We start from the raw sequence: 27968 nt of genomic DNA, 5'->3' as shown, positions 1-27968 counted from the left end.
TTAGTAGATTGTAATTTTTTAAATACTGATGCACGAACAATTTTACTCATTCCAATTTTAATTAACTTTACTGATTATTCATTATGTGGATGATAGTTAATAGAATATGTACTTTTATAATATTAGTTATACTTATGACAGTTAATGCTGCTGATGAAGAATCATTTAATGAAACGTCATTAAAATTTGTAGCCATCGTAAGTATTGATAATATTTCTTTAATTTATAATACGACAGTATAACTATGTTGAAGTTTAATGGGTGTTTAATTGTTAAGCAAACACAAATATATATTAAAAAATGCTTCTTACAGTTCTGCATTTTGTATGAATGCTTAAATTGTATTATTATAATTTAAGTTGCCATCTGGTCAATATATTCTTTCATAATCTATATATTAGCTATAAGAAAATAAATCATAAGAAAACTATAAACTGCTTACATTTTATATTTTTCCATTATTAATAAGGCTTTGTGTAACAGTTGATAGAAACAGAATTATTATACTAAATTCTGAGTAGGTGGATCATCACACTCTTTTTGTTTTTCAATGAACTTCAAAATGATATGTCACAATCCTACCCTTTCAGTTAAAAATTTTGAGTTGACCTCATAGAAGCTTGGAGATGTGGTGGTCTCTTACAGAAAAATAGATAGTTTGGACGTAGGATTATATGGCAAATTTAATTTTTTTTATGTTTAACAGTTAAAAAGTTATTTATCTGTTTCTTTTCTGGTGGCTAACTTTATAGTATAATAAAAATAATTACAATTTTAATGACAAATTACAAAAAATTATTAAAACACCAAGCAAAAATTAAAATTGAAATGAAACTGAATATTTATATAACTGTTATAGGATTTAATAAATGAAAAAGTAATCTGTGGCAAATTATTGCATATTAAAAAAAAATAGATGTGAGGAATAAAGAGACATTTTCAGGAGATACTGTTTGTGATCATTAAAATGGTTCCCATGAAAACAATCTGAATTACACACCTGTTAACATGCAAACTGTTTTAGAAAATTGTTTAGTTGTTAAAGTGCTTTAAAAATAGATTTTTAGTTAACTGCAGTCATGATTATAAATTGTTACTGAGGAAAATTCATTAAATGGAATAAAAAAAATTGTAATTTAATCTTCAAAAGAGAACTCTAAGAATAGTGACAAATTTATAGCCTTATGAATTATGTAGATATAAATTTAAAGAATTACTGATGTGGCATTAATATTTCCAGGTTTGTTCGCCATTATAAAGAAAAATCTGATGTGGACACCACATGATTCCTTGTACATTATGATTGAATTACATATATACATTTTTGCTGCAGTTCGTTTAAACTTATTTCATTTAAAAATGAAATACGATCCTCCATTTTTTTAATAAAGTGGACAGTTAAACAATTGCTGAAATATTAGTTTTTATTAACATCAAATATTTATACAATTATTAATCCAACAATCTTACGTGAAATATTAGGATAGAGTAAAAGTCCTTTTATTACTCATACTACTAGATCAATGTTATTCGTATCTTTTTGAGTTGCTGATTAACAAAGTGATTTGATTTGTTCAGATTTTTTGTGTGTCGTATAAATAAAAGTTAACAATAAAACTATTCTGTTTAGTGAACTCCTGTATACTGGTTACAGATGTTAATTTTGATATAAATGTAAAGAGGAAGAAAATGTTAAAACCAAAGAAAGAATAAAAAGATTAAGACAGGATGATGAATATAAAGAGAGAGAAAATTTGAAAACTGGAGAACGTGTACACAATTTAAGATCAGAAGAATTTTATCAAACCAAAGAGCGATTAAATGATTGGCAACAAAAAACAAATAAACAAAATGATGATCAACTCTGACTTAGGGAGAATATTGTCCGACAATATCAGAGGAGTAAAGAACTAAAAGATAAGAATTTTTTGCAATTTATTAAAGATCGGGCATTTATGCTTCAGTGTATATGTTGTTCTTCTGGGGGTCTATTTTTCAGTCACTCTATAGTTAACGTTAATGTAGGTAAGATTAAACAGAATTCCAGAATAAGTAAATAAAATTAAATAGAAGTTAACTAGAAGATCCAAAAATAATACAATTCTAAATTATAATTTTCAATTAATATTAAATAATCATATGTTTCACCAACTCAATTACATACACACATATGTAATACTAATGCCTATTAAATTACATATACACATTTTTAAAAGTACATACATAAAACTTTATTTCATTAATAACTTCTAATTTTTTTTTCATATTTTTATTATTATTAAATTATTATTTATTGTACATTTTTTTTTACAATCATGGGTTAATAATTATTAAATCAATATATCTAAATAAAAAAAAGGTTAAAAAAAAATTAAAAAAAGGAGTTGAAGTCTGATTCGAACCGACGTACTGCCTTGTAAGATCCATATATTTCATTAATTAAAATTTTATTTGCCTATAACTCTGGAACCGATGAAAATAATTACCACATCGCTGAAAAGCTCTCAATGAGGGCTTATTACTGTTAAGAAAAAGTCCAAAATCCAAATCGTTTTGGATTTTGAGCTTTTTTGGACACTTTTGGTTTAGTCGATTGGAGTACAAAGGGGAGGAGCAAAACTAGTTGTTACAACTCTCCTAAATCCAAAGTTTCAACATCCTACGGCTAATTGTTTTTGAGTTATGCGAGATACATTCTTACATACGTACGTATAGACGTCACCCCGAAACTAGTCAAAATAGATTCAGGGACGGTCAAAATGGATATTTCCGTTGAAATTTTTCGCGAACACAATACTTCCTTTACTTCGTACAAGGAAGTAAAAATGAAACTAAAAATTATAATTTACCAAACAACAAAAATGTATATTTTTTACCTAAAAAAAAACTATTAAACTTCCGACAAATGAAAAGATATTTAAAAAATTACGTATTTTAAAAAAGCTCGTAAATTCTATTAAAACGATATTATAATATTTATAGATCTGTTGATCATAATTTTTAGATCAATTATTATAAATGTAGAGGTGTTGCCAACTGCAACAAGTTTGAAGGGGAAGCGATTGACGTAGATGAGGAAGAAAGAACAAAGGAGGTGATACTAAACAACGCAGGAAGTACTATACCACGTACGAACATTGATCTGAACTGCTACTTACCAAATCCAATTATGTTTCAATGCCAGATAACCCATCACCATTTACATTGTAACCATTTACGTTAATAACGATATTTTAAATTAAACGTTACCGAGACAAATAAGATGTTTCTATTTTCTTGAGATTCTTATTTAAAATTGATAATCTTTTTGCTATCTACCCTTTTAAACCGCCCAAATTTTTTCAATCGGATTTGATTCCAGAGAATAAGGAAGCAATTTCAAAACACTGTGACCTACCTCGCCTAAAACTGAATCGATTTTAAATAATGTAACACGCGACTTATGCAGCTATATTACAATATACAGTTCTGGTTTCAACATTGTATTCGTAAGTGACACGTTATTTTGTAATAAGCCAATCTATCATGTCTAAATTTCGTATGTTTGGATTCGGAGCGCGGTTCAGATGCACTTTATGGTACGAATCTTTGACTAATCAATGACTAAGTTAGAGGGAAGATTAGGAAAAATTATTTGTTGTTTTATCTACCGCTCGTAGTTAACAGAATTCATATCGTCATTTTAACTTTCTGTTTTGGAAACAGATTTAAATATAAGAAGCGCGTTCTTGACAAAACCATTTTTGGAACCGGTAATGAACAATGCGAGTCCGCTTGTCTTTAGAAATCGGACAGTAAGTATGGGGTCAGACCGTCACTCCACGATATTGGTTTAGTATGACTGGCACGTACCTGGCGATCAGCTCTGTGAATCTGGTAGACAGCGTTGATTGAGTAGGTGGCGCGAGGATGGCAATTACTATACACTATATCTACTGTACTAGTTAAATGCTTCTGTTACAAACTTGTTTCCAATACTATAAAATACGACTACATAATAACCAAATGTTTTCACAAATGCACTACTACTCACTGGAGGTCACATTATACACGATGATATCATGTATACTCTTACTAAATACCCAATTCAACTTACCTGGTTGGTCTGTCTAGTGGTGAACTCGTCATCGCAAAACAGCTGATTTCGAAGTTGAGAGTTCTAAGGTTCAAATCGTAGTAAAGGCTTTTATATGGATTTGAAAACTAGATCGTAGATACGGTGTTCTTTGGTTGTTCGATTTCAATTAACCACACATCTCAGGAATTGTCGATCTGAGACTGTACAAGACTATACTTCATTTACGTTTATACATATCATCCCCATTCATCCTCTGAAGTAATACCTTACAGTGGTTTCGGAGGCTTAAAAAACTACCCAGTTCATGGAAGACTTCGCACAATATATAGCATTCGTCTGTATAAATTGTAGGTCTCTTTTGGTTACGGTACTCTTTAATAGCTTTGAAGTAACGTAGCCACAGTTCCCGATTTTATAATTTTTCTATTTACTTTTTCTATTACGCAGAAGCAGCGGTTGCCCCTTCCACATCTAAAATTAATGTGGAGCAGTTGCTTAACACGATGGCACCAAGTCTTGCGACAATGATTGAAAGAATCATTGATTCAAAGATTGAGTCGACTCATCAGAGAAAACAAAGTAAAGATGAGAAGGCTCATCCCCGGACTGACGCCGTTGACATGAGAGACGCACCAGCGCCGTTTAAAAAACCAACTAAATCTGTGATTGTAAAGTCACCAACTTGCGTTAAAATTAAAAATCTTGATTTATCTGATGGAGAGAAACAGATCAGTCCGTCATGTAGTCACAAACCAAAAGAAATTGCGACAAGAAAATCTGACTCTACTGAAATGGAGGTGCAAGTTATTATCGAAAAAGCTCCAGGCGCAGATGAAATAAAAACTGCAACAATGGAGACTCCAAAAGCTCAAAGAACAGCTTCAGCGAGAGCATCTATTTCAGCTAGACCCAGCACTGCAGTAGAGGTAGAATCCAGTTCATCAGCCGCGGAAAGTGCATCGCTTGCTAGTTTAGATTCAATAGCAACGATGCTAACTGCACCAACGATGTTTTTGTGTCCTGACGTCAGCCGCAGAACGTCACTGGCATCGGAAAGAGAGAAAGACGATGCCATGTCTGAGGCCTCAGATACGCTGTCATCAGAGGTTGAGGCAGTTAAAAGAATGGAGAAACGGTGCAGGAAAGGATGGCCGAAAGGAAAGCCTAGGAAGTAATATTCTGGATTCGAAGTTATAGAAGAACGTAAATTTTTGAACATTTTTGATTCATAAGAATGTGAATCATTGAACCTTTTTTTATTTTTTTTTTGAAGTGTGATGGAAGGGGCATCGACTACTTTGGTCATTAGCCAATGACCAAAGTAGTCGATGCCCCTAAAAACTTCAAAAAAAAAAAAAATAATAATATTATTATTATTAATATTATGCTATTTAATATTATTACTATTATATTATGCTTGACACAGCTGAGAAGGTATTGGAGAAACTGTTAAAGAAAAGACAGGTTGCGGCGATGAATCAGGCAGGAGGCCTGTCACTCAACCACTACGGTTTCCGGCAGGATCGGTCGACCCTAGACGCAACTGAATAGGTTGTTGAGGCAGTGGGGTGAGCAGAGACCACAATCATTTTTCGTGAGGTGTGGTCCTTCTCGTTACGTTGGATGTTAAAAACGCTTTCAACTCCGCACGGTGGAGCGATATGATTTGAGCTCTGGATCATTCGTTCCATGTGTCTCAATACCTCCTCAGAATGGTGGACGCATACCAAAGGAACCGCGGCAGGCTGGCGTAGGACTACGATCACGTCAGGGACGGCGCAGAGGTCGATTCTCCTTTGAAACTTTGGAACGCCGTCTCTGATGGCTTTCTGAGGCTGGAGATGCCTGAAGAATCTGTCGTGGTTGGATACGCTGACGACGTTGCGCTACGTGTCGCAGACCGAGACGCGGAGCGCGCCCAACTGAGGCTCAGCTGGGCCATGCACAGAGTCGGTGCCTGGCTGGACGACCATGGGTTGTTTCTAGCCCTCAGCAAAACGGAGATCGTGGTTCTAACGAAGAAGCGTATCGACACCCTTCTGTCCCTGCGGGTCGGGGTGGAGGTTGTCGAGACTAAGCCGGCCGCAAAGTACCTCGGAATGATGATTGGCCGGAAACTCAGCTTTGCTGAGCAGCTTCGGAGAGCGGCCGACAAAGCTGCGAGAGCAGTAACTGCTCTCAGCCGGCTCATGGCGAATGTCGGCGGACCGAAGGTTAGCAGACAGCGATTGCTGATGTCACGGTGCATTCCATCCTGTTATATGGGTCGGAAGTGTGGGCCCAGGCATTAAGAGCTGCAAAAAACCGGAAGCGGCTCGCGCAGGTGCAACGCACCGCAGCCAGCCTTGCGAGTCGCTCCCACGTATCGGACGGTGTCCGAGTCTGCAGTAATGGTGGTCGCCGGCGTCATGCCCATTGCTATTTTGGCAAGGAAGCGCCAGGTGACCTACAGGAGGCGATGACCAGGCGAAGACCGGGAGACCATTGCCAACGAGGAACGCACTCGCACGGCTAGAGACCTGGGACCACGAGACGAGAGGATAATGAACCGCAAGGCTTATCCCTCTGGTCAGACCATGGACGGAGCGGCGGCATGGAGAGGTAGAGTACTACATGACCCAATTTTTAACGGCTCACGGGTACTTCCGCGCTTACCTCCATGTCACAGGGAAAGCGCCATCTCCCCACTACCTCTGTTGCCCCGGTGTACGGGACGACGGTGAGCACACCTTTTTCAAATGTGCTCGCTGGGCGGCAGATCGAGGGATACTAGAGGCGGATCTCAGAGCACTGAGCCCCCACAATGTGGTTGCGATGATGCTCCGTAATCTGAGCAGCTGGGAAACAGCTGATTCGTCGGCAACATTTTCAGGACCAAAAAGGTTGACCTGGATAGTCCTGAAAATTAGGTAGCACCTAATCAGTCTAGTATAGGAGGACTCGACTGGAAGTAATATGTTAAACGGTTCCGGATTGAGCCCTGGTAGAAAGGTGGGTGGTTTTAGTCGTTAGTCTGCTGATAGTGATTGGATAATACCATCAGTGGGAGCCCGACAACATTCCGCGTGTAAATGCATTTCCACCTTCCTCTGCAAAAAAAAAGAAAAAACCATTAATATAACATTAATACTATTATTATTAATATGACTCCTCCTATTGCTACTACTATTTTATGTAATTAATGATAATAAATACAAGTGGGAGTACTTAATACTTGTATTTCTTGTACGCAATAATAGAGAACAAAAACAAGTGTATAAAATGGAAAAGTATTTACAGTTAGTTTTGATATTCTTTATTTTTTGTTTTAGCTTCATCGTCACGGTCAAAGAACACCATTGGAATTTTATGAATTTGACCCTTATAAAGATGTTAATAAATATTGGCCAATCGGTCTAGGACAGTTGACAGCGGTAAGTAATCTGGAATATGAATAAAACTTCTCTTAAGTGTAGAGCAAAAATAAAAATAAAGCAGAAAAGCCTTAAGTAAATTAATCTGAAAGTAAATTTTTATTTTGTTTTCTAAAATTGATCAATATTATATTTATTTTTTACATCATGTTTTCATTTTTTAATTAGTTTCATTATTATACTGCTAAATGGAAGGTATTATCTATCTTAATTTTGTGTTAGAATGTTGTATTTCCAGTAATAGCTGGTATTTAACTCAAATTATGTTTTAATATAATCACATTTAGATATTTAATTCTGATCCTGTTCAGAAACATAACCAGTTCAAAACACAGGTAATACATTGTGAAAACCTTTTTTGTTGATATTATACAGTTTTCTGATGCCTGCTTATAAACTGTGCATGTTTATTTTAAGTTCTTGACTGCATACCACATAAAATCTTTGGTTAAAAACCTTTCTTAATCAAGTATATGAACATTTCATGTTCAGGGCACTTTCTTTGATTTGTATGACCACTGAAAAATAACATCATATATTTGCAAATCTTAACATACACTTTTCAAGAAGTTATTTTTTGTATTTGAATACTTTTAATGAATACTTGAAGTATAATTTCATATTTTAAATGAGATTTTAATTTATGGCTGATTAGAGTTATGGTTTCTTGGAAACATTAGTTTTACAAATGTAAAAGTTAAATTTAAAAATGAAGATGAGTATTTTCAACCTTCAACCTTCATTGTTAGCCATAGATGGTTTTGATCTCATTTATTTGTCTGATGAAGGAACCACTTTTCTATAATATTAGAGAAATTATGTTTCTTCTTGTTCTAAGCGCAATTATTATACCTTATGACAATTAAAGGTGAATGAGTTGTAGCATAAGAAGGATATATATATATATTATTTATTGTCAGTATACAGTTAAAATTTGACTTTTTCATGAACCTATTAGTTAGTAGATCAAAAATATTGATCACCCTCACTAATCGGTCATGATTTAAAATTTGAATCACACCACCCTCATATTTCATTAGTTAAGTACCCTAATTTCCTCATATTTTCTAAATTAAGTCCACTTTTACAGGAATTACTTGTGCTGTTATAAAATTCATCGCATCAAAACAAAAAGTACATCACATTAATTTATATAAACAAATTCTCAGAGAAAATGGTTTGAAAATTAAAAAAAATCTGGATACAACAATTTTTAGAGCAAAAGAAAACAAAAACAAATTGTTATACATAGAACATAATCACTAGTCAAACATAATATTTCTGGATTGTAATAAAGTATACTTTACAGCTGCACAACATTCTACATTATTCAAATCAGATGTTGTTCAAACAAAGATATAATGAACGTTTATAAGCCACTACATTAACATATATTCAACATTTTGTAATTCTCTCATAGATGAAATTAATAAACTCATTAACCCTCTTAGTAATCTATACATACACAAAAAAATTTTCATATTTTCACATATGTGAACATTATGAAATATATAGAAATCCAAAAAAAAGAAAACAATGCTGCTGTTCCTAGTGAGCAGACACAATTTAATCCCCACACACTTTTCAATCAAATTCTTAATCATGTCTGTTTATTTTAAATAATTATCAATGTGACATTGGATGACACCAGCGTCAGAATAGCAGTACCAATCTCTTATAATGGTCACAAAGTTTTTAATTTTGTAAAACTGAAGGTTTTAAAATATGTTTTTTTATTCAATTTGGTATAGTTTATTATTGAAAGAGTTTTATTTTTAAATTCTAGGTTTATTGCTTCTATCTTTATCATATTTTTGTTTTCTTGTTTAATCTATTAGCATTGAGGTCTTTTTTCACTTACTCATGGTTTCCCAGATTATTGTCCTAAACTTTCCACCATCTCCTTTACAATTGTAATCATATACAGAGCGTTTCATAATGTTCTTCGGAGTTTTTAAATTCATTAACAAAAAACTATTTCTCATAAGAATAAAACAAGTACTGTACGAAAGAGTACTTCAAGTAGTTTTTTCCACATATACTGGGCAGCTAGTAAACCATTTGCTCGCTAGGCGTCGACAGTAGAGAAAATCGCTGCCACGAGAAGCGAGAAGTCATTTTGTGTTTTAGAATTTCACTTGTCAAAGTCAGTAATTTCTGTGCAACGTGCGTTTCGGTTGAAATTTCATAAAGAGCCACCAAGTGACAATTCAATTCGTGCACGGTATAAACAATTCAGTGAAACTAGTTGCTTGTGCATGTGAAAATCAACTGGGTCATCCATCAACCTCAGAAGTCAATGTCAAACGTGTGCGTGCAAGTTTCATTCGCAGCCCGTCAAAATCGACTACGGCTGCAGGCAGAGAATTAGGAATTCCGAAAACAACAGTCTGGAGAGTTCTCCGTAAACGTTTATTATGCAAACCGTACTATCTTCAATTAATACAGCGTCTTTCTGATGGAGATAAAATACGTGGGCTCGATTTTTGTTTACAGTTACAGGAAAAGATGTTGTTAGATGAAGGTTTTCTAAATAAAATAATTTTCAGCGATGAAGCTACTTTCCATATTAGCGGCAAAGTAAACCGTCATAACCAGCGAGTTTGGGGAACTGAAAACCCACACGCTCATGTGGAACACATTCGGGATTCTCCGAAAGTAAATTTTTTGTGCGATCTCTCGTGAGGCAGTGTATGGACCATTCTTTTTTATGGAAACGACAGTAACCGGCATGATATACTTGGATATGTTACAATTACGGCTTATGCCTCAGCTACTCAACGACTTCATTTTTCAGCAAGATGTTTGTCCTGCCCATTTTCATAACGAGGTTCAACAGTACCTTAACACAACATAACCTCGCCCTGAATAGGACGTGCGTCTGAAGAAGACCAACACATTATGCTGTGGCCACCAAGATCACCAGACCTTCGCCATGTAATTTCTTTCTCTGGGGTTACGTGAAAGATAAGGTGCTTATCCCACCGATGCCGCACGATATCGCTGAGCTAAAGGATTGAATAATCAATGCAATCAACTCTATCGAAAATGACATGTTATAACGAGTTTGGCAAGAGCTAGACTTTCGTGTTGATGTGTGCCGTGTCACCAGAGGAACACATATTGAACATTTATAGATTTTAACAAAAACTGTTTGAGTCCCTGCATCACCTCGTACAACTTTCATTTAGGTAAGTGAAATACTTTTTTTGTACTGAATTTTTGTAACTCCTAAGAACATTATGAAATGCTCTGTATTTGAAGCTGTTCCATAGTACAGTTACATCTGCTGTCATTACTCTTTTAATTGAAAATCTACTTCACCTTTCATTTCTAATTTTCAAGCCTTATTTCATCTTCAAATTACTAACTTTGTTTTTGCACATTTAAATAAGAGTGAAGTATATTCAATTAAAAGGACATTTTCAAGGCAGATGTCAACAAATCATTGTCTTATAAATTCTTAATTCCAAGTCTATGCTGCCCAACCACTTTTCCTCCTGTTCCTATTAAATCTAAACTAGATATTAAATCTATTATCCAGGATAATCACATCTTTTCTGCCCTTCACATATCGAAAAAATACCTTCATCCATTTATATACAAAGTGTTATTTCCACATTTTCATTCTTATACCCATGTATTGTTATATACATAGTATGCATAACAATCAAATTCTCTCCTGTTTAGATTTAAAAATCATGATTCTATTGTTGCAAAGAAGGTAATTCATTTTGTTGTTCTCTGTACCATTCCTTACTCAACATGATGCCCACCTTCTTATATTCTAATATTAATATCTATTATCCTCTGAGTAGATAACTGTAACTTTCACTTTAAAAATTTTTCATTTCATTTAGTTTTGTTCATAACAAAATTATTAATGTTCAGTCATTTTATTAGAAATTTTATATTTTCAAGTTTGCAACAAACCTCTCAAGATCTTATACCCCATGTTGCAAATCTTATTACAATATCAACTGATGCTTCCCCACCTAGAAATGATTCCCCAAATAGGATAATTTTATTTTTAGAGAAGTTAGTACCAGATGGTCACATCAAAGTAGCTGGCTGCTTAGAGAATATCCCTCAGGAATTTTAATACATTGTTTTCCTTTTGTCTTCAGCTACTTTATGTTATTGACCGGTTGGTGGTTTATCCATCTTTTGGGTTGATTTCTCACATAAGGCCAAGATGTTGTCCTTACTCTTATTTGTGAAAATCATTGGTTCTTGGTGTGAGACACACTTCTTATCAGTGAAGTGATTACAGTATGAAGGACACTGAAAAATGGTGTTATTGTATTCATTTCTCATCAAATACATGAGCTTATGGATGTCAAAAAATACTGAAGTATTTAAGGAAATGTAATCTATCATATTATTGTTATTTTTACATTTCTTGCAATTTTAGAAACTGTTGAACTTTTACATTTCCTCACTTGTGACTTCTAAGATGCTCACCAGCAACATTGTTATTAAAATATGTTTATCTTTTATCATATATTTGTTTTCTTTTAATGTCAATGTAGGACTTACATGAGTGAAGATTTTTTACTTTGATTAAATTCAAGTGTAAATTCTTTTTAAGTTGTACTGAATTTTTTCTGAGTATACATTTTTATACTTTTACTTACATCTAAATAGTAAGAATGAAATTTCAGAAAAAATGCCAAACTGGGAATAAAACCCAATACAACTAATATCTGCAGAATAATCCATCCCTTGATTTATTTATTAAACTTTACATCCATTTGAAAATTATAAATTTTCTATTTTATGAAGGAGAAAGTACATAAGTACTTTCTAGCATGTCATTTTTTGCAGCTCAAAAAAATTTAATTTCAAGATTCAATATACGTAATAACACATTTATGTTTATATAACCCTTTTTTAAAAAGCAAAAACACAAAAAATGAAGAATATAAAGAGATAGCAAAGTTATAAGATTTTTAAAAATGTTACTGAAACTGTACACTGATAAAAGTTTTTGAAAAAAATATTAATGAAAATAATCAGAATGTGGAAAAGTGTAGGCAACATAGAATTTCTTAGCAATCTAAACTTACTCACAATTGTGGCATAAAAAGAAAGGGAAAAATACAATCATCAGTTCATTCTTCTCTTATCAGATAACCAAAATTCAAACTGAAACTTTATTTCTCAAATGAATTAAGAAGATACGAAGAACTAAAGTTGTCACTAAATCAAATTTTTTAATTTAAAAATTTCCTGTTATTTTAAATATACTATAAAATAAATTCATCCGTTTAAGTAATTTTAAGTTTTGTTGTTTCTTTTAGAATATGTAATGTCCCATATGTATAGGCTTTTTATTTTCTGTAATTTGTATGTTTAGGAAGTTTAAAGTAAAAAACAGTTTAATGTTACATCCTATTGTAAAAAATGTTTAAAATGAATTACATTGTAACAGCTTGAATTAACTCTATCCCATACAGAATTTAGGCATTACATTATAAAATTAGAGAACTTTCACTGAAAACTGCAAATGAATAATAATTCATAAAATAATAATATATTATTATTTTTTCATAATATTTTACGATGTAATATGTTAAACCTTTTTTCTTTATTATTGGCAATGACATAAGAAATAAAAATCCCATTTATTACACACATGTTTACTCACTCGCACTTGAATTGATGATCGATACAACAACTAATGTACCACAACTCAATTGAACCAAAGCTGCATATGCTTAGAACTACTGATTGTTTTTCTGATGCTGCTTTGAACCAGTTGATTACACAACTTAAATATTTTTAAATCTGTTTGTTCTTTGTGTTGGTAGAGGGGAAAATTACAATTATATGAGCTTGGAAAGACATTTAAAGAGCGGTATAAATCATTTATATCGAATTATTCAGCTAAGTCAGTCAGAGTTAGCTCCAGTGATGCAGATAGATGTCATATGAGTGTTGCAGCATTATTAGCTGGATTGTTTCCACCACAAGGTGATGAAGTATGGAATAAAGAACTGTTGTGGCAACCAATACCAATCCATTCTGAGCCATCCAATGAGGATAAGGTAAGAAATATATTATATTGTAAGGAAATTTTAATACTAATAATTATTTATAACTGAAATGTAATAATAATACATTTTGCATAGTAACTGCCACATTCTTAATTCAGTTCATTATAAAAGAAATCAGATTTTTTGTCTGATACAACTAATTATATCTTTTTAAATGCTTAACAATGTTAACTGATGCACAATCAACAAGACTTTGAATACAATTTAAATACAACTGAAATAAATACAAAGAAATGACAATCAACTCTAACCATGCTACTTTCTTCCCATTATAGCTAATTTAAATCAATAGCTGTTGACCTCAGCTTCAAATTTACTGTGTCACATCATTGTCAGTATAACTAATACAGGTGTACAAAAAAAAAATATTGGTATTTTAAAGCTATTTAATATCTCTTAATTTTGACTTACAGTAATGATTCACAAATAAAATAAAATAACTCTTACAGTATTTTCCCACAAGTATTCATGTGAACACCTTTTGAAACATGGCACACTTCCAACTGACAGGAAAAAATCACATGGTGTCAGCTAGGGATATCTTGGAGACCACTGCAAACGAGCTTTGTCATTGGGTCCACTGCTGGCCAATGCAGCAGTCGGGGACATGTCATTCAACCAATCCCATACAGAGTTATACCAGTGAGAAGGCAAACCAACTTGTTGTCTAGTAAAATTCTCTGGTGCATTTTGCAGTTGAGGAAAGAGGTGGGATATCCAAACAAGCAACTCCTGATATGTTCTGTTCAGGGAAAAAGAATGGCCATAAACCTGCCACTGAGACAAAAAAAAATTAATTTTGGGAAGCTCCTGTTTCATTATGACTTCATAGGGATTATAATGTTTATGTGTAGGAATAGAATAATGTCTCGATTATAGGGATTAATGTCTGTTACTAAACCCCAGGTATAGACAATAAGTCTACCATATTTAAGTTTTCTACTAAGATGAAATGTTGACTCATCGCTAAACACAATACGATAATGAAATTTGCCATTTCCATGCTGCAACATTTGTGGCTGGTCTGCCTGACAGATTCTTTCGGACTACACAGTAATGACTCCCTGGTACGTTCAGCATTTTCTTCAGACACTTTAGGTCATTACATACTCTCTCCTTTACACAGATAACTGGTATTTCAAATTGATTATGTTGTTGTTGAATGTTACTGACATTTGGAGGATACACTATGTACTGACTATTTGGAGGATTCACAGTTACACTTTCTGTGAAATGCATGTTGAACTGTAACTGTAAAAAGTTTGCAAAGTTGCAAAACACATAAGGCTTTCAGTTCAAGAGTCGCCATCTTTGCAAGTAGTGCTGTCAAGTCAAATATAGGGAATCATTCTATGTCCATGCATGCAATTAATTAATTTATTAGTACTATGTAATCGTACATATATATATAACACTGCTAAATCTGCAGTGTTCATTTTAACACTGCACTTTCTGATGCTGTTGAGATGCATAGATAGAATTTTATGGTTAATATCAGTGATCAGATCAATAATATTTTAACTGATGATGATTGTTGCAGTGATTACATAAAATAAAAAAAACACAGATAATCATACATGGAATTCTATCAAGTCAGATTTAAAGATAATGAGCATTTGCTACTGGTAAAAATGTTTACAGGTAGTCACTATTGTCATCGTTCTCAATAACAATAGAGCTGCTGCTCTATCTTGCACTATCAACTAAGATTTTTGTTGGTAGGTAGGTTTTTTGAATTAGGAAAACATATTTAAGATAAGGTCAAAAATACTACATGTTTACAGTGTCCATTATTTTAGTAAATTTTCTTGTATGTATTACAAAAATTTTTGTATTCATGCAAATTACTAAAAATTTTTGTTAGTATTGTTTGTTTATTTGTGTTTTGCTTTTATGAAGTAGTTGAAAATTGCCATCCAGTTTAATTTACACATATAATTTTTTTGTGTGTTTTTGATTGTCTGTTTGAAACTAATTGAAAAAGATTAAATTAGTTAATTAAAAAATTAATCAGTTTTCAAATAAGATTTTGGATTGTAACTGTATATATTATACTGACACTTTTTAATTCAGTTTCTGCTTAAAGGATAGTATCACACGAGTTTGAATTTGGACATTAAATATTCAATCCTGAGATTGAAGGGAATTTTATGTGGCAATTAATTTCAGCCTAAGGACTGTACTAGATGTGTTGATAAAACATTAATTATTTGATTTTAAAACAAATAAGTCAAATGAGTTTATTGCTATAAATAAATTGATTAGGAGTTGACTGATATTTTACAGTTTGAGAAATCAGAAATAAAAACTAGAAAGCAAAAACATTTTTTGAAGATGTGATTTTAGATTACATGACATTGTACTGAACCAAAAATTAAATTATGTAGCTAAAAAAAAAGAAGAAAAACACTGAATTAATAAGGAACATAAAATTTCTAAGCCTAATCACTGTATTATCATACTTAGTGTAACAAGTGATTTTAACTACACCAAGAATTATTATTGAGAATGAGAAGCCCTTTGCTTTTGAGGTATGTGAACTGGGTTAGTTAATTAATGAAGAAATTGAGAGTTATTTTTTTAGTTAAATTTAACCCTACCTTAAAATAGTCATCTAAGAAAATGGAATTTATTGTATAAAATTAAAAAAAAGAACATTCACTTAGATATATTCCTTATATGATCCTTATTCCTTATTCCTTTTATGATCTCTTCAAACTTTAGTGATGTTTATACTCTAGAAAATTAGTATCTTACTACCTCCTTGCTCTGCCAATTTCTACCTTCTTTTCTTTTAATTCAGAGGCTCTAAAACTGATTCAGGGTTTTGAGAAAACCCTGAATCAAATTCCTGAGAAAACCCTGAAATGAAAATTCATTTATTTTTTATAACATGTGATCATATCTCTTAATTGGACTATCAGAAATAATCTTCACTGTTTACACTGATTTCAGATCTTAGGGCTTACTGCTTATTGCCCAAGGTATATTCAAGAAAGAAACAAAGCAATTAAAGAAATTGCAGATAATGAAACAGTATCAGAAAAAGCTCTCTATAAGTACTTTTCAGAAAATTTGGGTGAAATTGTAGAAAAATTTGTTGATATAGAATATTTGTACCATACATTATCAATTGAGGTAAGATTTAAGGCTAAATAAAATAATAATTATTAGTACTATTTTCATCATAAAAATTTCAGTAGAGCTAAAAGTTATCAAATCTTACAAAAATGCTTATAAAATTTAAATCACTTAAATTTTTTAAGAAATTAAAACCTTTTTTCTTGGAAATACATCAGCCACTCCAAATGTCAAAAACCAATTTCTTCATCTTTGTTTCTTCTTTTCAGTTGGGTCCGGGACACTAAATTTACTTAGGGAGAAAAAGTAAACCTGAATCTCTTGAAAGTAGAATTATTTTACGTCTTAAAATGCATGTCCTCCTTGGCTGAATAACTAACAAAGAAATTCAGTTAGCCATTCCTATGATCATCTGCGGCACTGTCTGACAGCTAGTGGGATAGCTGTTTCCTTGGTCAGATGAGGCTGAGGTACATTGAGGCTTGGTAAAGTCTTGGAAAGCCACATTGACTGGACTGAATTTCCTATAAAAAGCGTAATTAGTGGCCCAGGAATCTATTGACTATATTCAACCGAAAATTCACATAATCGAGTATATCTCAGCCAAGATCGAAGCTATTCGACCGGGACCGACGACATTTAGACCGTCAGGCCCCCCCCGGTGATGCCTATCCCCTCTGCATCGCCGTATGTTTTTCGGTTGACCGAAAATTCGGCCGAACCGAAAATTCACATAATCAATTGAACTTATTCGAGTGACTTATTCACATAAGTCAAGTTTCCTGCTTCTTTTCAACCTTAAATCTACTCCTTGGACAGTTATGCACTGGTATGAAACATTAAATCTATAATGTTATACTTGAGTCAGTTAGCTGTGGTAGTCAACATAGCACGTAAATATTTTCAATGATTTTTGAGGGTAAAATACCTTCAGAGTTTGTTGATTTGCAGATCAAATGAATTTAAATTGCTGATAAATGAAAGAAAATTTTCTGTCAATATCTGAAAGAAAAAAGTAAAAAAAAATATTATATCATATCATTAGTGGATATATATACAAGACATATTCTTTAAGTAAGGTTGATTTTGAATTTGCTATCAAAATACACGATTTAAACAGATGGCACTTGCATAGCTCAGATATTTCAATCAATAGTCAGCTGTTAGCAGTAATAGTTTAGTCATTTTGTTGTGTTTATACACATCCATTTATAGAGCGCTACAATTCGTAATCCCTCTGAAAGCTCTTGTTCCCAAAGTTTTCTCTTTATGGGTAGGAGTAAATACAGTTGGCAGTAAGCCATCTAATAAGGTTCCTGTTAAGGAAGCTCACACAAACCCCCCTCAGGGTTGTTGTCTATGACTTCCCATTTTTCAAAATCTCCCTCCCACCCCCATTACCTTGTATACTGGAGGATATGATTGAGGAACTGCTCAACTCTAAGGCATTGAAATTTATTAAAATTAAAAATTCTAAAATAAAATCGATGACCTACAATTAATTATATATATATGTGCGTGTGTAATTCCATGTCTATAGTTACCTTTAATAATAACATTATCCTGTGGAACGTTTGAGGTCTTCAGTCCTGCATGAAGATGTTAGAGTATTGATGCGTGCACAAGAATCTTTAATAATGTGCTTCCAAGAAATGCACCTTCTGCAACAAGATGCAGTAACACTCAAGAGCCATTACTGTGAGAGATATGACTGCCTTGTAGAGAGTAGAGAGAGTGGTGGATTGCTATCTTCATGCAGGATATGGTGTCTCAGCTGCAAGGATACCAATAGCTACCCTCATTCCTGCTGTAGCTATAAAAATCTCTGTCTGCTTCAAATTGCATATCTGGAATTTGCATTTCTCACCAAATTCTAAGTTCAATACTCTGGATATATCAAATCTCCTCACACAAATTACATCACTGTTGTTATTATAGGAGAATTTAATGCCCACCAGATTTCTTGGGGCTCATCAGTCTGTTCCTCTTGAGGAAATATGATAATCTGAACGAGATAAGACTTGAACCTCTGTCTGCTGAATGATAGATTGTGCACATTTATGTCATTATTGCCTGGTACATTGTCTAACATGTACCTCTACTTATCCCCACTGAGTTTGCTCCCTTGCCTTAGTTGGTCTGTTTGTGACAAATTTTATGGCAGTGACCATAGGCTAATTATTATTGCTTTTGATGTCGATCGTTTGGTGAAAGGCCACAGAGATGGATTGTTGAAAAAGCAAATTGGAACGATTACCATAAAGTCTTCCCATTACAGTATGACAATAGTGCAATGCACTGGATCAACTTACCTCTTTTACACCTCCCTGGTACTCAAGAGTGCTAATAGATACATTTCCAAATATCTGGAAATCCTAGACGTCCTCTGTTCCTTGGTGGAATGATGACTGCCAAAATGCAATTAGCAAATGACATGAGGCACTGTGCAAATTTAACTGCAGATCTACAAATAAACATCTGAATTTATACTGTAAGGCTAGAACGGTATGTTATCAGGTGTTCTTGGATGCTAGGAGAAAATCATAGATGAATTACGTAGACACCATCACAGACACTACACCCTCATCTACTGTATGGAGGAAGCTATGTGCAATTTTCAGATCACAGAAACAATCTAATTTCGAACGTATTCACGAAGGAGAAGTTTTTACTTCATTTTATACAGTCGTAACTAACTTGGCAGATCGCTTTCATTTGGTGTCTCACTTCATCATGTCTTGGTGATTCGGTGGTGAATTAAATGCTACCTTTGCATTCAATGAGTTGTCGCATGCACTAAAAAACTTATGCGACACCTCCGCTAGACCTGACAACATTATTTCAGTATGTTCTCACACCTTCCCAATTCAAAGCTACAACATCTATTCTGTACTTACAATGGTTTGTTCTCCGCACAAGTCTTCCCACCCACCTGGTCTGAAGCCATTATCATACCAGTACTTAAACCTGGTAAAGACAAAACATGCTCCTCAGGCTACTCCTCTATCTCCTTGACAAGCATTTTGTGCAAAGTGATGGAGAGAACAGTGAATTGCAGGCTTACATGGTATTTAGAAAAACATTACCTGATATCTCCATAATAATGCAGTTTACACCAAGGACGATCTTCCATTGACCATTTGGTATCACTGGAAACAGTTATTCAAAGTGAATTTCTGTTCCACCAGTGCCTCGTCGCTATCTTCTTTGATATCAGGAAGGTATTCTACATGGCCTGGAGACATATTATTTTAAACACCCTAAAGAATGGCAAATCAAGCGCAATATGCTTGCCTTTATTAGGAATTTCTTAAATGACCGAACTATCCGGGTTCATGTTGGAGAATTTTTGTCGGGTAGTGTCTCTTTGGACAATGGAGTACCTCAAGGAAGTGTATTAAGTGCCATTTTGTTGGCTGTAGCCAGCAACAGTATTACTAAATGTGTGTAGCCACCTGTTTCATGTTCTATATTTACTGATGATTTTTACTCTACATATCACATCTTGTTTAACGGCCACAGCTGAGAGACTACAACAGAATACTATATCTCGCCTTGAAGCTTGATCCAAGGCACCAGCTTCATCTTTTTTCTGAGAAAACAAAATGTATAGTCTTCTCTTGTCTGCAAGACCCTTTTATCCCACAAGTCTTTCTCAACGGAGAGCATGTTACAATCTCTCCTGATGTTAAGGTTTTAAGTTTGTTTTTTGATAGCCATCTTACGTGGATCAAACATCTAAAACAAATAGTTTCAAAATTCTAGATATGTTGCGAGTCCTAAACAACACCAAGTGAGAAGGCAATCGATCATGAATGTTGTGTTTTTATTATTCTTTAGTTTAGTCTTGTTTACAATACGGTTGCATCGCCTATTCTGCAGCATGGCATATCGTGCTTAAGATGTTGGATAATGTACATCACGCTTTCCTTCATCTTGCTATTGGTGCCTATAGATCAAGCCCTGTCGCAAGCATACTTGTTGATTACTTATCAGTTTGGGATAGACTGGACCAGCTGGAAGTAGCATCTTATTCTCGCTGTTTTAAAGGACAACCGAGTCACCTGGTCTTTAAAGCAGTCTTCACAAACCCTCATTCACAACGATATGAAGACCATCCACATTATACAGCACCAATGGGTGTTTGTACCCAGCGTTTACTGTATCTTTACAATTTTGATACACCTTCTATTTTCCTAACCTAACCCTGTTCATATTCTCCATGAGAATTGACCCCATGAAATTTAACTTTGACCTTACAATATAGAATAAAAATCAACAGCACTTATCATCTTTCAGCAAATTTTTTATGAAGTTCTCTGCAAGACAAAATCAGACGCAATACTATACACAGATGGGTCAAAACAGCACCGATGGGTGCGCATTTGTTGTTAATAACAGAACCTGTCTATTTGTTCAGTCTGCCTAGTATCACAAGTGTCTTCACTGCCAAACTGTAGGCCATCAATAAAGATTTGAATACCATTAACCCAAAGTACCATCATATCATTTGTAGCAATTCGTTAGTGCACTCCAAGCTTTAGAAGATTTGTATTTATTCTGGATATTTGAAGTAAATAAATAGCTCATTGAAAAATCTGTTAATACAATTGGAATTCACTCATCACTCAGCAGAAAGATTATTTGGCCATAATTTGTTTCATTTAGATTCTAAGGGGATATGTTACTAACCAATGTGCTGCACTAAGTGAGCTGAAGGTTCACCCCCTGTCTTTGTCAACTGAACTGTTGGCTGGCTTAGGCAGGACAGGCAAGTGGGGCTTGTTATAGTATCTAACCAGATGACATTATCCGATTACTAATAAACCTTTGCATACAAAATGCACATTTGTATATAAAATGCAAACACAACAGACTAGTACAATACAATAATTAGTACAGTAGAAATAACAGTTGGCGAGGGGACTAACTTTCAGTTCATGTATTGTACAGAAACTAGATTTTCTGTTATGCAACCTATAATTTTTGTTGTAAATTTAAAGTGGCATCCATTCTCTTGGTTGTAACTTAAACATACCAATGGTATGCAAGAAAATTAATCTCAGTTTATAGTGGTAATGATACAATACAATACTTTAGTATTACTATGCTAACTACTTTACATGAAACTATAGGCCAACACTGTAGATAATGTTTTATTTATTATCATCCAATATCCCAGTCACAAACTGTCTTCAAACAAGATCAGGTTTCCTGATTGGTGCTTGTGTAGTTAGACTAAGTCTGTGTAGCCTAATAGCTTACAATACCTACTAAAAAATACCAGTGCTTCTATTCTCTCTTCGTTCGCCCGACCGTCTAGCCAGGAGGCTCTGCCCATTGGACCTCGACGCGTTATTCTCATGTTTGTGAGAATATTAAATATTTTACAAATATTTATTAAAGAAAAAAAAGGATTAGTAATTTTACTTAATTATTTTCTTTTGCCATGGAGACAGAATTATACTGAAGTAAACGGACTGATACATTACACATACATATACATCATTCATATTAAGAAACATGATGCTATTATACTTATGTATTTTTGTAAAATTAAAAAAAAAATTATGTCTACAATAGTTTTTTTTTTAACAAAATGTAAAATAATAACAATAATAAGACCTATTATGCTTACTAATGTATAATGAAACTTCCCGTAACCGACACACTTCCCGATAACGGATTCCTCTTAATACTGAACACTTTTAGATTCCCCGGCAGTTTATAAATGGATGAAATATTTCTCAATAACGGACCTTCTAAGTAATGGACGCGGACAATGGATAGATTTATCTACAAAAATTATTCAATCAGTTCTGAAAAAACAGACAACAGGTATAAAAACTGTAATTTTTATTTTTTTATTTTATAATTGGTGTAGCTAATTTGTTTATCTGTTGTGAATTGCATCTCTTCCCGCCTAGATGTTGATGTTATGATTTCAATCAATAATTCATCATCTGGCGTGATTCGTTATCAGTTGCTTTCTTTTTCTATTTAGCTTCCGGAAATTACTGTTCAGGTATTACTTCAGAGTATGAATGAGGATGAGAAGTATGAATGTAGATGAGGTGTAGTCTTGTACAGTCTCAGTTTGACCATTCCTGAGATGTGTGGTTAATTGAAACCCAATCACTAAAGAACACCGGTATCCACGATCTAGTATTCAAATTCGTATAAAATAACTGACTTTACTAGAACTGGAACGCTGGAACTCTCGACTTCCAAATCAGCTGATTTGGAAAGACGCGTTCACCACTAGACCAACCCGTTTGGTTTCGTCATCAGTTGCTGAACAAGTGTATACTGTACACTGAATACGTGTAATATTTTTGTTACGGTGTAGTACTGTATTTTTTCTTGTAGTAAATCTTTTATAAGTATGTTTACTGTACATTCAGTTTTGTGTGTTTTATAAAAATGTTTATCGCAACTTAAAATATCTCAAAATTGTAAACGCTTGACATTAAGAGAAAAAGTAGCAGTTATGTCTACGAGAAAGAAAAACTCAAAGTGCGTGATATGGTAAAACGTTTTGATGTCAGGAAAACTGAGATATACGATCTTAAAAAGCAAACTTGATATCCTAAAGTCGTGGACTGAAAATGATAATCGGTAAAGCAAACGTGCATTTTTTTAAACGCCAGGTGTAGTGGTTGACAATTTGACGTATGAGTGGTTTTGTGCTAATAACATTCCGGTCTCTGGAACTTTTGATACATCAGAAAGGTGTAGAAATTGCTAAAGAACTCCGTTAAGATGAATTTAAAGGGGATCGGTTAGATAAATTCCGAATTCGACATATTTGTGGTGATGCTGGTGCTGTAGATGAGAATTTTGTCTGAGTAGAAGGAAATTCTCTACTCGTAGTTAATTTTATTCTCTCATTTTACTGGTCGATTACAGTAGTACATTATTTTCTTCTTTTTTTTATTTACATATGAATTTAAAGAGGACAGTGTTTTATTTTCAGAAAAACAATTAAAAAAAAACTTGAATTTACAAAGTCGTATTAATTAGCAAATAATTAAAAAAAAAAAATTTATTTTAATTTACATGAAATAAATACACAATACTGTTCTATTCGAAGTGGTTTTTAATCTGTACAATAACTGAACATAATACTACATTTACATTTTTATAAATAGTGGACGCCTCTAAATAAATAACTCATAAATAACAACTTACAATATCATCTAATGCTGTAGAAAGTTAAATGAATAACTTATAATTAGTGATAAATTTTGTAGTATAAAAAATGTATTATACATATATTTTTATGTAGTTTTTGAATATACACATTACATTATTTTTTTCTTTTAATGTTTAGGAACAACATGGACTAACTTTGCCGCCTTGGACAAAAATGGTTCATCCACATAAAACCAAAGAGAAAACAGCATTACATCAAGCAAGTTTAGCTTGGAATAAAATATTGAAAAGATTTCGTGGAGGTAATAAAATATTTCTCTTTTTTATACAGTTACAATTTTTATGAGATTTAAGTAGTTATTATGATATTTGTGTAACAGAATTAGAAGTTATTCTTGTTTGTCGGTAGGTAAAATTAAAATATTGAATAATGGAGCCTTCATAATGAACACTATCACTAAAAAGATGAATGAAAACACGTATTTCATTTCAGGTCCGGTGCTTAAAGAGATTCTGGGACAGTTTAAAGAAAAAAGTGAAGGTCATAATGAAGATAAAAAATTGTTATTGTATTCAGCCCATGATACGACAATAGTAAGTGTTTTGAGAGCATTAGAGTTCAATAATCTTTTGGTGCCTGATTTTGGAGCATCATTAATATTTGAATTACAACAATTAAATGATGAATATTTTGTAAAAGTAAGTATTAAATTTTAACTATTTATTATTTTTTTTATATATAGTAGCGACAGTAACAACTTTAACATTTTTACATGTAATGTCAGGCATATAAAAATATAAAGTAATATATATTTATATATACATTTATTATTTCATAATAATATATGTGTATGTGAAATTAACAATTTCACAAATACATATATATATGTATATATATATTTTTTTTATGATATGAGTACACATACACAAAGTGATTCCAAATTGGGCAGCAATCTCTCGGGAGATCATTCTATAGCCAAAAATAAGAAAAAGATTTAATACAATCATAGTTCAACAATTCGTTAGCGAGTCTCGGTTCGTGAAACATTTAATGGGAGGAAGCTTTCTGCTCCATCTGTGAAGTAAACTGTACTAAACTTCTTTGGGGTAAAATTTGTGCTTCCTTATGGTTTATGATCTAAGAAATTGAATAAAAGTGATCCTAGACCGGGTTTTATTATGGTTACGGTTTATTACATGTACGTTAGTACGGTTTAATTTCACAGATGAAGCAGAAAGAAGGGTTAAATGTTCTGCGAGCCGAAACTTTCTAACGAACCGTTTTTTGAACATGTTTATAGAAATTATTTTCTTATTTTTGGGGAAAGAATTATTTCCCGAGAGATTAACATGAAAATTGGAGCATTCTGAATTTTAAATTTATATACCCTTGCTGCAGAATATGTGTGTAGAAAAATCCATTATTGGCGTGGTAGTAATTTTGGGCCTGAATTACTGATAATTTAGTTTTCCAGATTATTTACATGGGTTTTTCTAAAACTGACTTACAAGTTTTTGGCTGTTGAAAAATAAACTGGCTACTGTATCAACAGATAGCAGCCACAATAATTTTGTAGTCTAATCACATGGCCATCTATTCTATTCAGTGCTAGTAAAGCAAGAGCAGATGAAACATTGAATCTATCAGTATCACTCCTACCAATTGTGAAGCACTTAAAGGGATTTTTTTTTTTGCAAATAGAAGAACAAAGGACTGCAAAGGTCTATTGATGATTGAATGGGTTGTGAGAATTAAATTGATTCTAAAAAAGCTTCAGAGGTCAATTTAAAGATAAATGTTATCAGATGCTCGTAAAGGTGTTCTGTATGACCATGATCACCTGCAATGCTATACTCTGGAGGTTGCACAAAGGCAGGTTGCTCAAGTTGTATACCATTCCCTCTAGGCTAAATTTGAACTGTTTATTGATTTCTGGCTGTAAATTACCAACTTTAATACATACCAAAATTCAAAAATTTCCTGTTGCTTTTCATACCTCAAAATATATTTCTTTACAGAGTCTAATATGTTCTTAAAAAGGAGAATCTGCAAATGTACTCACAGTTTATTTGTTGGTGTAACATACTATGTTCAGACATGTATCTAAGAAAATTTCTAAACATGCTTATTAAATGAAATATTCAAAAACAGCAATATGCTCATATTATATGCCTCTTACATCTGATAAGGTGGAAACAAACAAATTGCTAACAATTTTTTTCCCCTTTATCTCTGTATCTCTAGAATAATTTATACTATTGAAAAACAGGGAAAAATAAATGCAACTTTTCTCTTAATGAAGTGTTTTTAATGTAAACATTTTATTAAAAAAGGACAATGAATTATTTAAAAAAAAATAATAATGACAATATTTATGTTTAATAAAATTTTGACAAGATTTCCACTTCTTCTAACATTACAAAATGCCATTAATATTTTATTAAAGATTAGACTAATCTTAGATAGTAGAGTAATCTATGTAGTAGACCTAGAAATGTACAGTTACTTGATAAATACACATCTGAATTGGTTCATCCATTCTGAAATTAGGAGTAAACAAACAAACAAAATACACAATACCGCAGATGCACTACACTCAAATGCCCTGCTTCATTCCATTAAAAATGAAAAGAACTAATTAAATTTTATTGTAAAATTGCTTTCATTTTACTACAATCCATTTTGAATGTTGCCAATCTTGTTATAATTTACAATTAATTTCATTTTTTCTTTTTGCTTGACAGATATTTTACTTGGAAAACGCATCTCAGACACAACCAAATGAACTACAAATACCTGACTGTTTAACACCATGTCCATTGGATACACTGCTGAATATTACAGAATATGTAAGATCTGTTGACTGGGATGAACAATGTAAAATTGTATGAAATGTACCTTATTTCATACAAATAAGGTACATTTAATGTTTTAATAACATTAAAATGATATAATGTTATTATATCAATTTTTGTAACTATTTCTTTTAAAATAATAAAAAATCTACTTCAATATTTTTATAGATAATATGATAACTGTTTGTTATTATTTACATGGTATCAGCTGTATTATTATGAAATTACAGATGACATTAGAAAGAGCATCTGGGCCTATAAATCCTGACAAGTTTAACATTTCTTTTTTTATTTAAGCAAAACAAAATATCACACAGTTCTTCTTTATGTAATGGGCTTATTTGCACGATTGTAATTTGATTGGTCAAGCCTGAGTGAGATATTTATTTACTGTGAGTTTCAAATGGACCTGTATAGTGTAAATACTGAGGAAAAGATACAAAGGTCAGGTTGAAATTTCCAACTGAAGCAAACTTGCTACAAATATTTAGCGTTTAAAATAAATTATAATTAAGAGTAAAAATTAACCCCCTGTAAATGAGAATTATTCAAACTATGATTACAAGTATATAAAAATATGTGTATTAATTACATGATAAATTAAGTTGTATAATTATTAGTGAATTTGTGTCCAGTTCTTACATGTTTTATTTAGTATTACATGTTTTGATGATGATAAAGTAGACTTAAATTCCATGAGAACTATTTTAACTTAAAAAATGTAACCATTTACTAATATAAAAAATAGAATCATTGTTATTATAGAAAAAAAATACTCTTATAAAATCAAAATCCAATATTACAAAAGTGCTGATGTCACTTATTAGTTGTTATTAATGTTATATTTGTTCTGTAAGGCTACCTTTTCAGTCAGAAAAAGTTTGTGTTTCTTATTTATTAAATATTTTTCATTCTTTGACATTTTAAAATTTTAATTCGTTTTTAAGCTGGGGTCATCAGTTGATCTGGTTCTGTAATGTCAGGTTGTTCTTGCAGTTTTTTTTTATCTCTAATTGTTTTAACAGTTTTTTGATCAATATAACAGTAAATTAATGCTGCAATAATGGCACCAGTTGCAAGAGTTGCTAGTTGTTTATGAAGTCCAACGTGATTTGAGAAATAAAATGTCGTCGAGACAAGAATTCCCTGAAAAAACAAAGTTATACATAAAGTAATTAATTTTTTACTTGATTCATGTATATATATGTGTGTGTGTGTGTGTGTGTGTGTGTATAAAATAAAACTACTATTATGCTGTACTATTTTAAAACAGTAGCACAGTAGCAATATTGTAACAGGGAACAATTACGGTTTTTAAATTTTCTA

At 32.6% G+C, this 27968-nt stretch overlaps 2 protein-coding genes across 3 annotated transcripts in view; one reads left to right on the top strand and one right to left on the bottom strand.

Annotated features, from left to right (window-relative positions):
• On the top strand, nucleotides 1–27402 carry LOC142319011 (prostatic acid phosphatase-like). 2 transcript variants are annotated; one of them, XM_075355799.1, is made up of 7 exons: nucleotides 1–197; nucleotides 7390–7491; nucleotides 13305–13541; nucleotides 16506–16688; nucleotides 23965–24088; nucleotides 24280–24485; nucleotides 26532–27402. In XM_075355799.1, exons 1-7 carry the CDS (start codon nucleotides 84–86, stop codon nucleotides 26676–26678), a joined length of 1113 nt encoding a protein of 370 aa, XP_075211914.1. In that variant the 5' UTR covers nucleotides 1–83; the 3' UTR covers nucleotides 26679–27402. The 2 variants fall into 2 exon arrangements, with proteins under 2 accessions (XP_075211914.1, XP_075211915.1); XM_075355800.1 differs by lacking the exon at nucleotides 16506–16688.
• The window catches only part of LOC142319010 (UNC93-like protein MFSD11), a 73961-nt gene continuing 72079 nt past the window's right edge, over nucleotides 26087–27968 (bottom strand). The window contains exon 8 of the mRNA XM_075355798.1: nucleotides 26087–27788. Coding sequence (XP_075211913.1) covers nucleotides 27585–27788 — 204 coding nt within the window. The 3' untranslated portion in view covers nucleotides 26087–27584. The remainder of the gene's footprint in view (nucleotides 27789–27968) is intronic.

This window comes from Lycorma delicatula, chromosome 2, assembly GCF_047948215.1.
Source record: "Lycorma delicatula isolate Av1 chromosome 2, ASM4794821v1, whole genome shotgun sequence".
Lineage (NCBI taxonomy): Eukaryota > Metazoa > Arthropoda > Insecta > Hemiptera > Fulgoridae > Lycorma > Lycorma delicatula.
This window is presented reverse-complemented; position numbering and strand designations above follow the sequence as displayed.

Bases quoted from the DNA above. Each gene is read 5' to 3' on its own strand.
- LOC142319011 (XM_075355799.1), top strand. From the start codon at position 84: ATGTGGATGATAGTTAATAGAATATGTACTTTTATAATATTAGTTATA. The intron at 16,689-23,964 runs GTAAGATTTAAG...TTTAATGTTTAG, and splicing joins ACCATACATTATCAATTGAG to GAACAACATGGACTAACTTT. The intron at 24,486-26,531 runs GTAAGTATTAAA...TTTGCTTGACAG, and splicing joins ATGATGAATATTTTGTAAAA to ATATTTTACTTGGAAAACGC.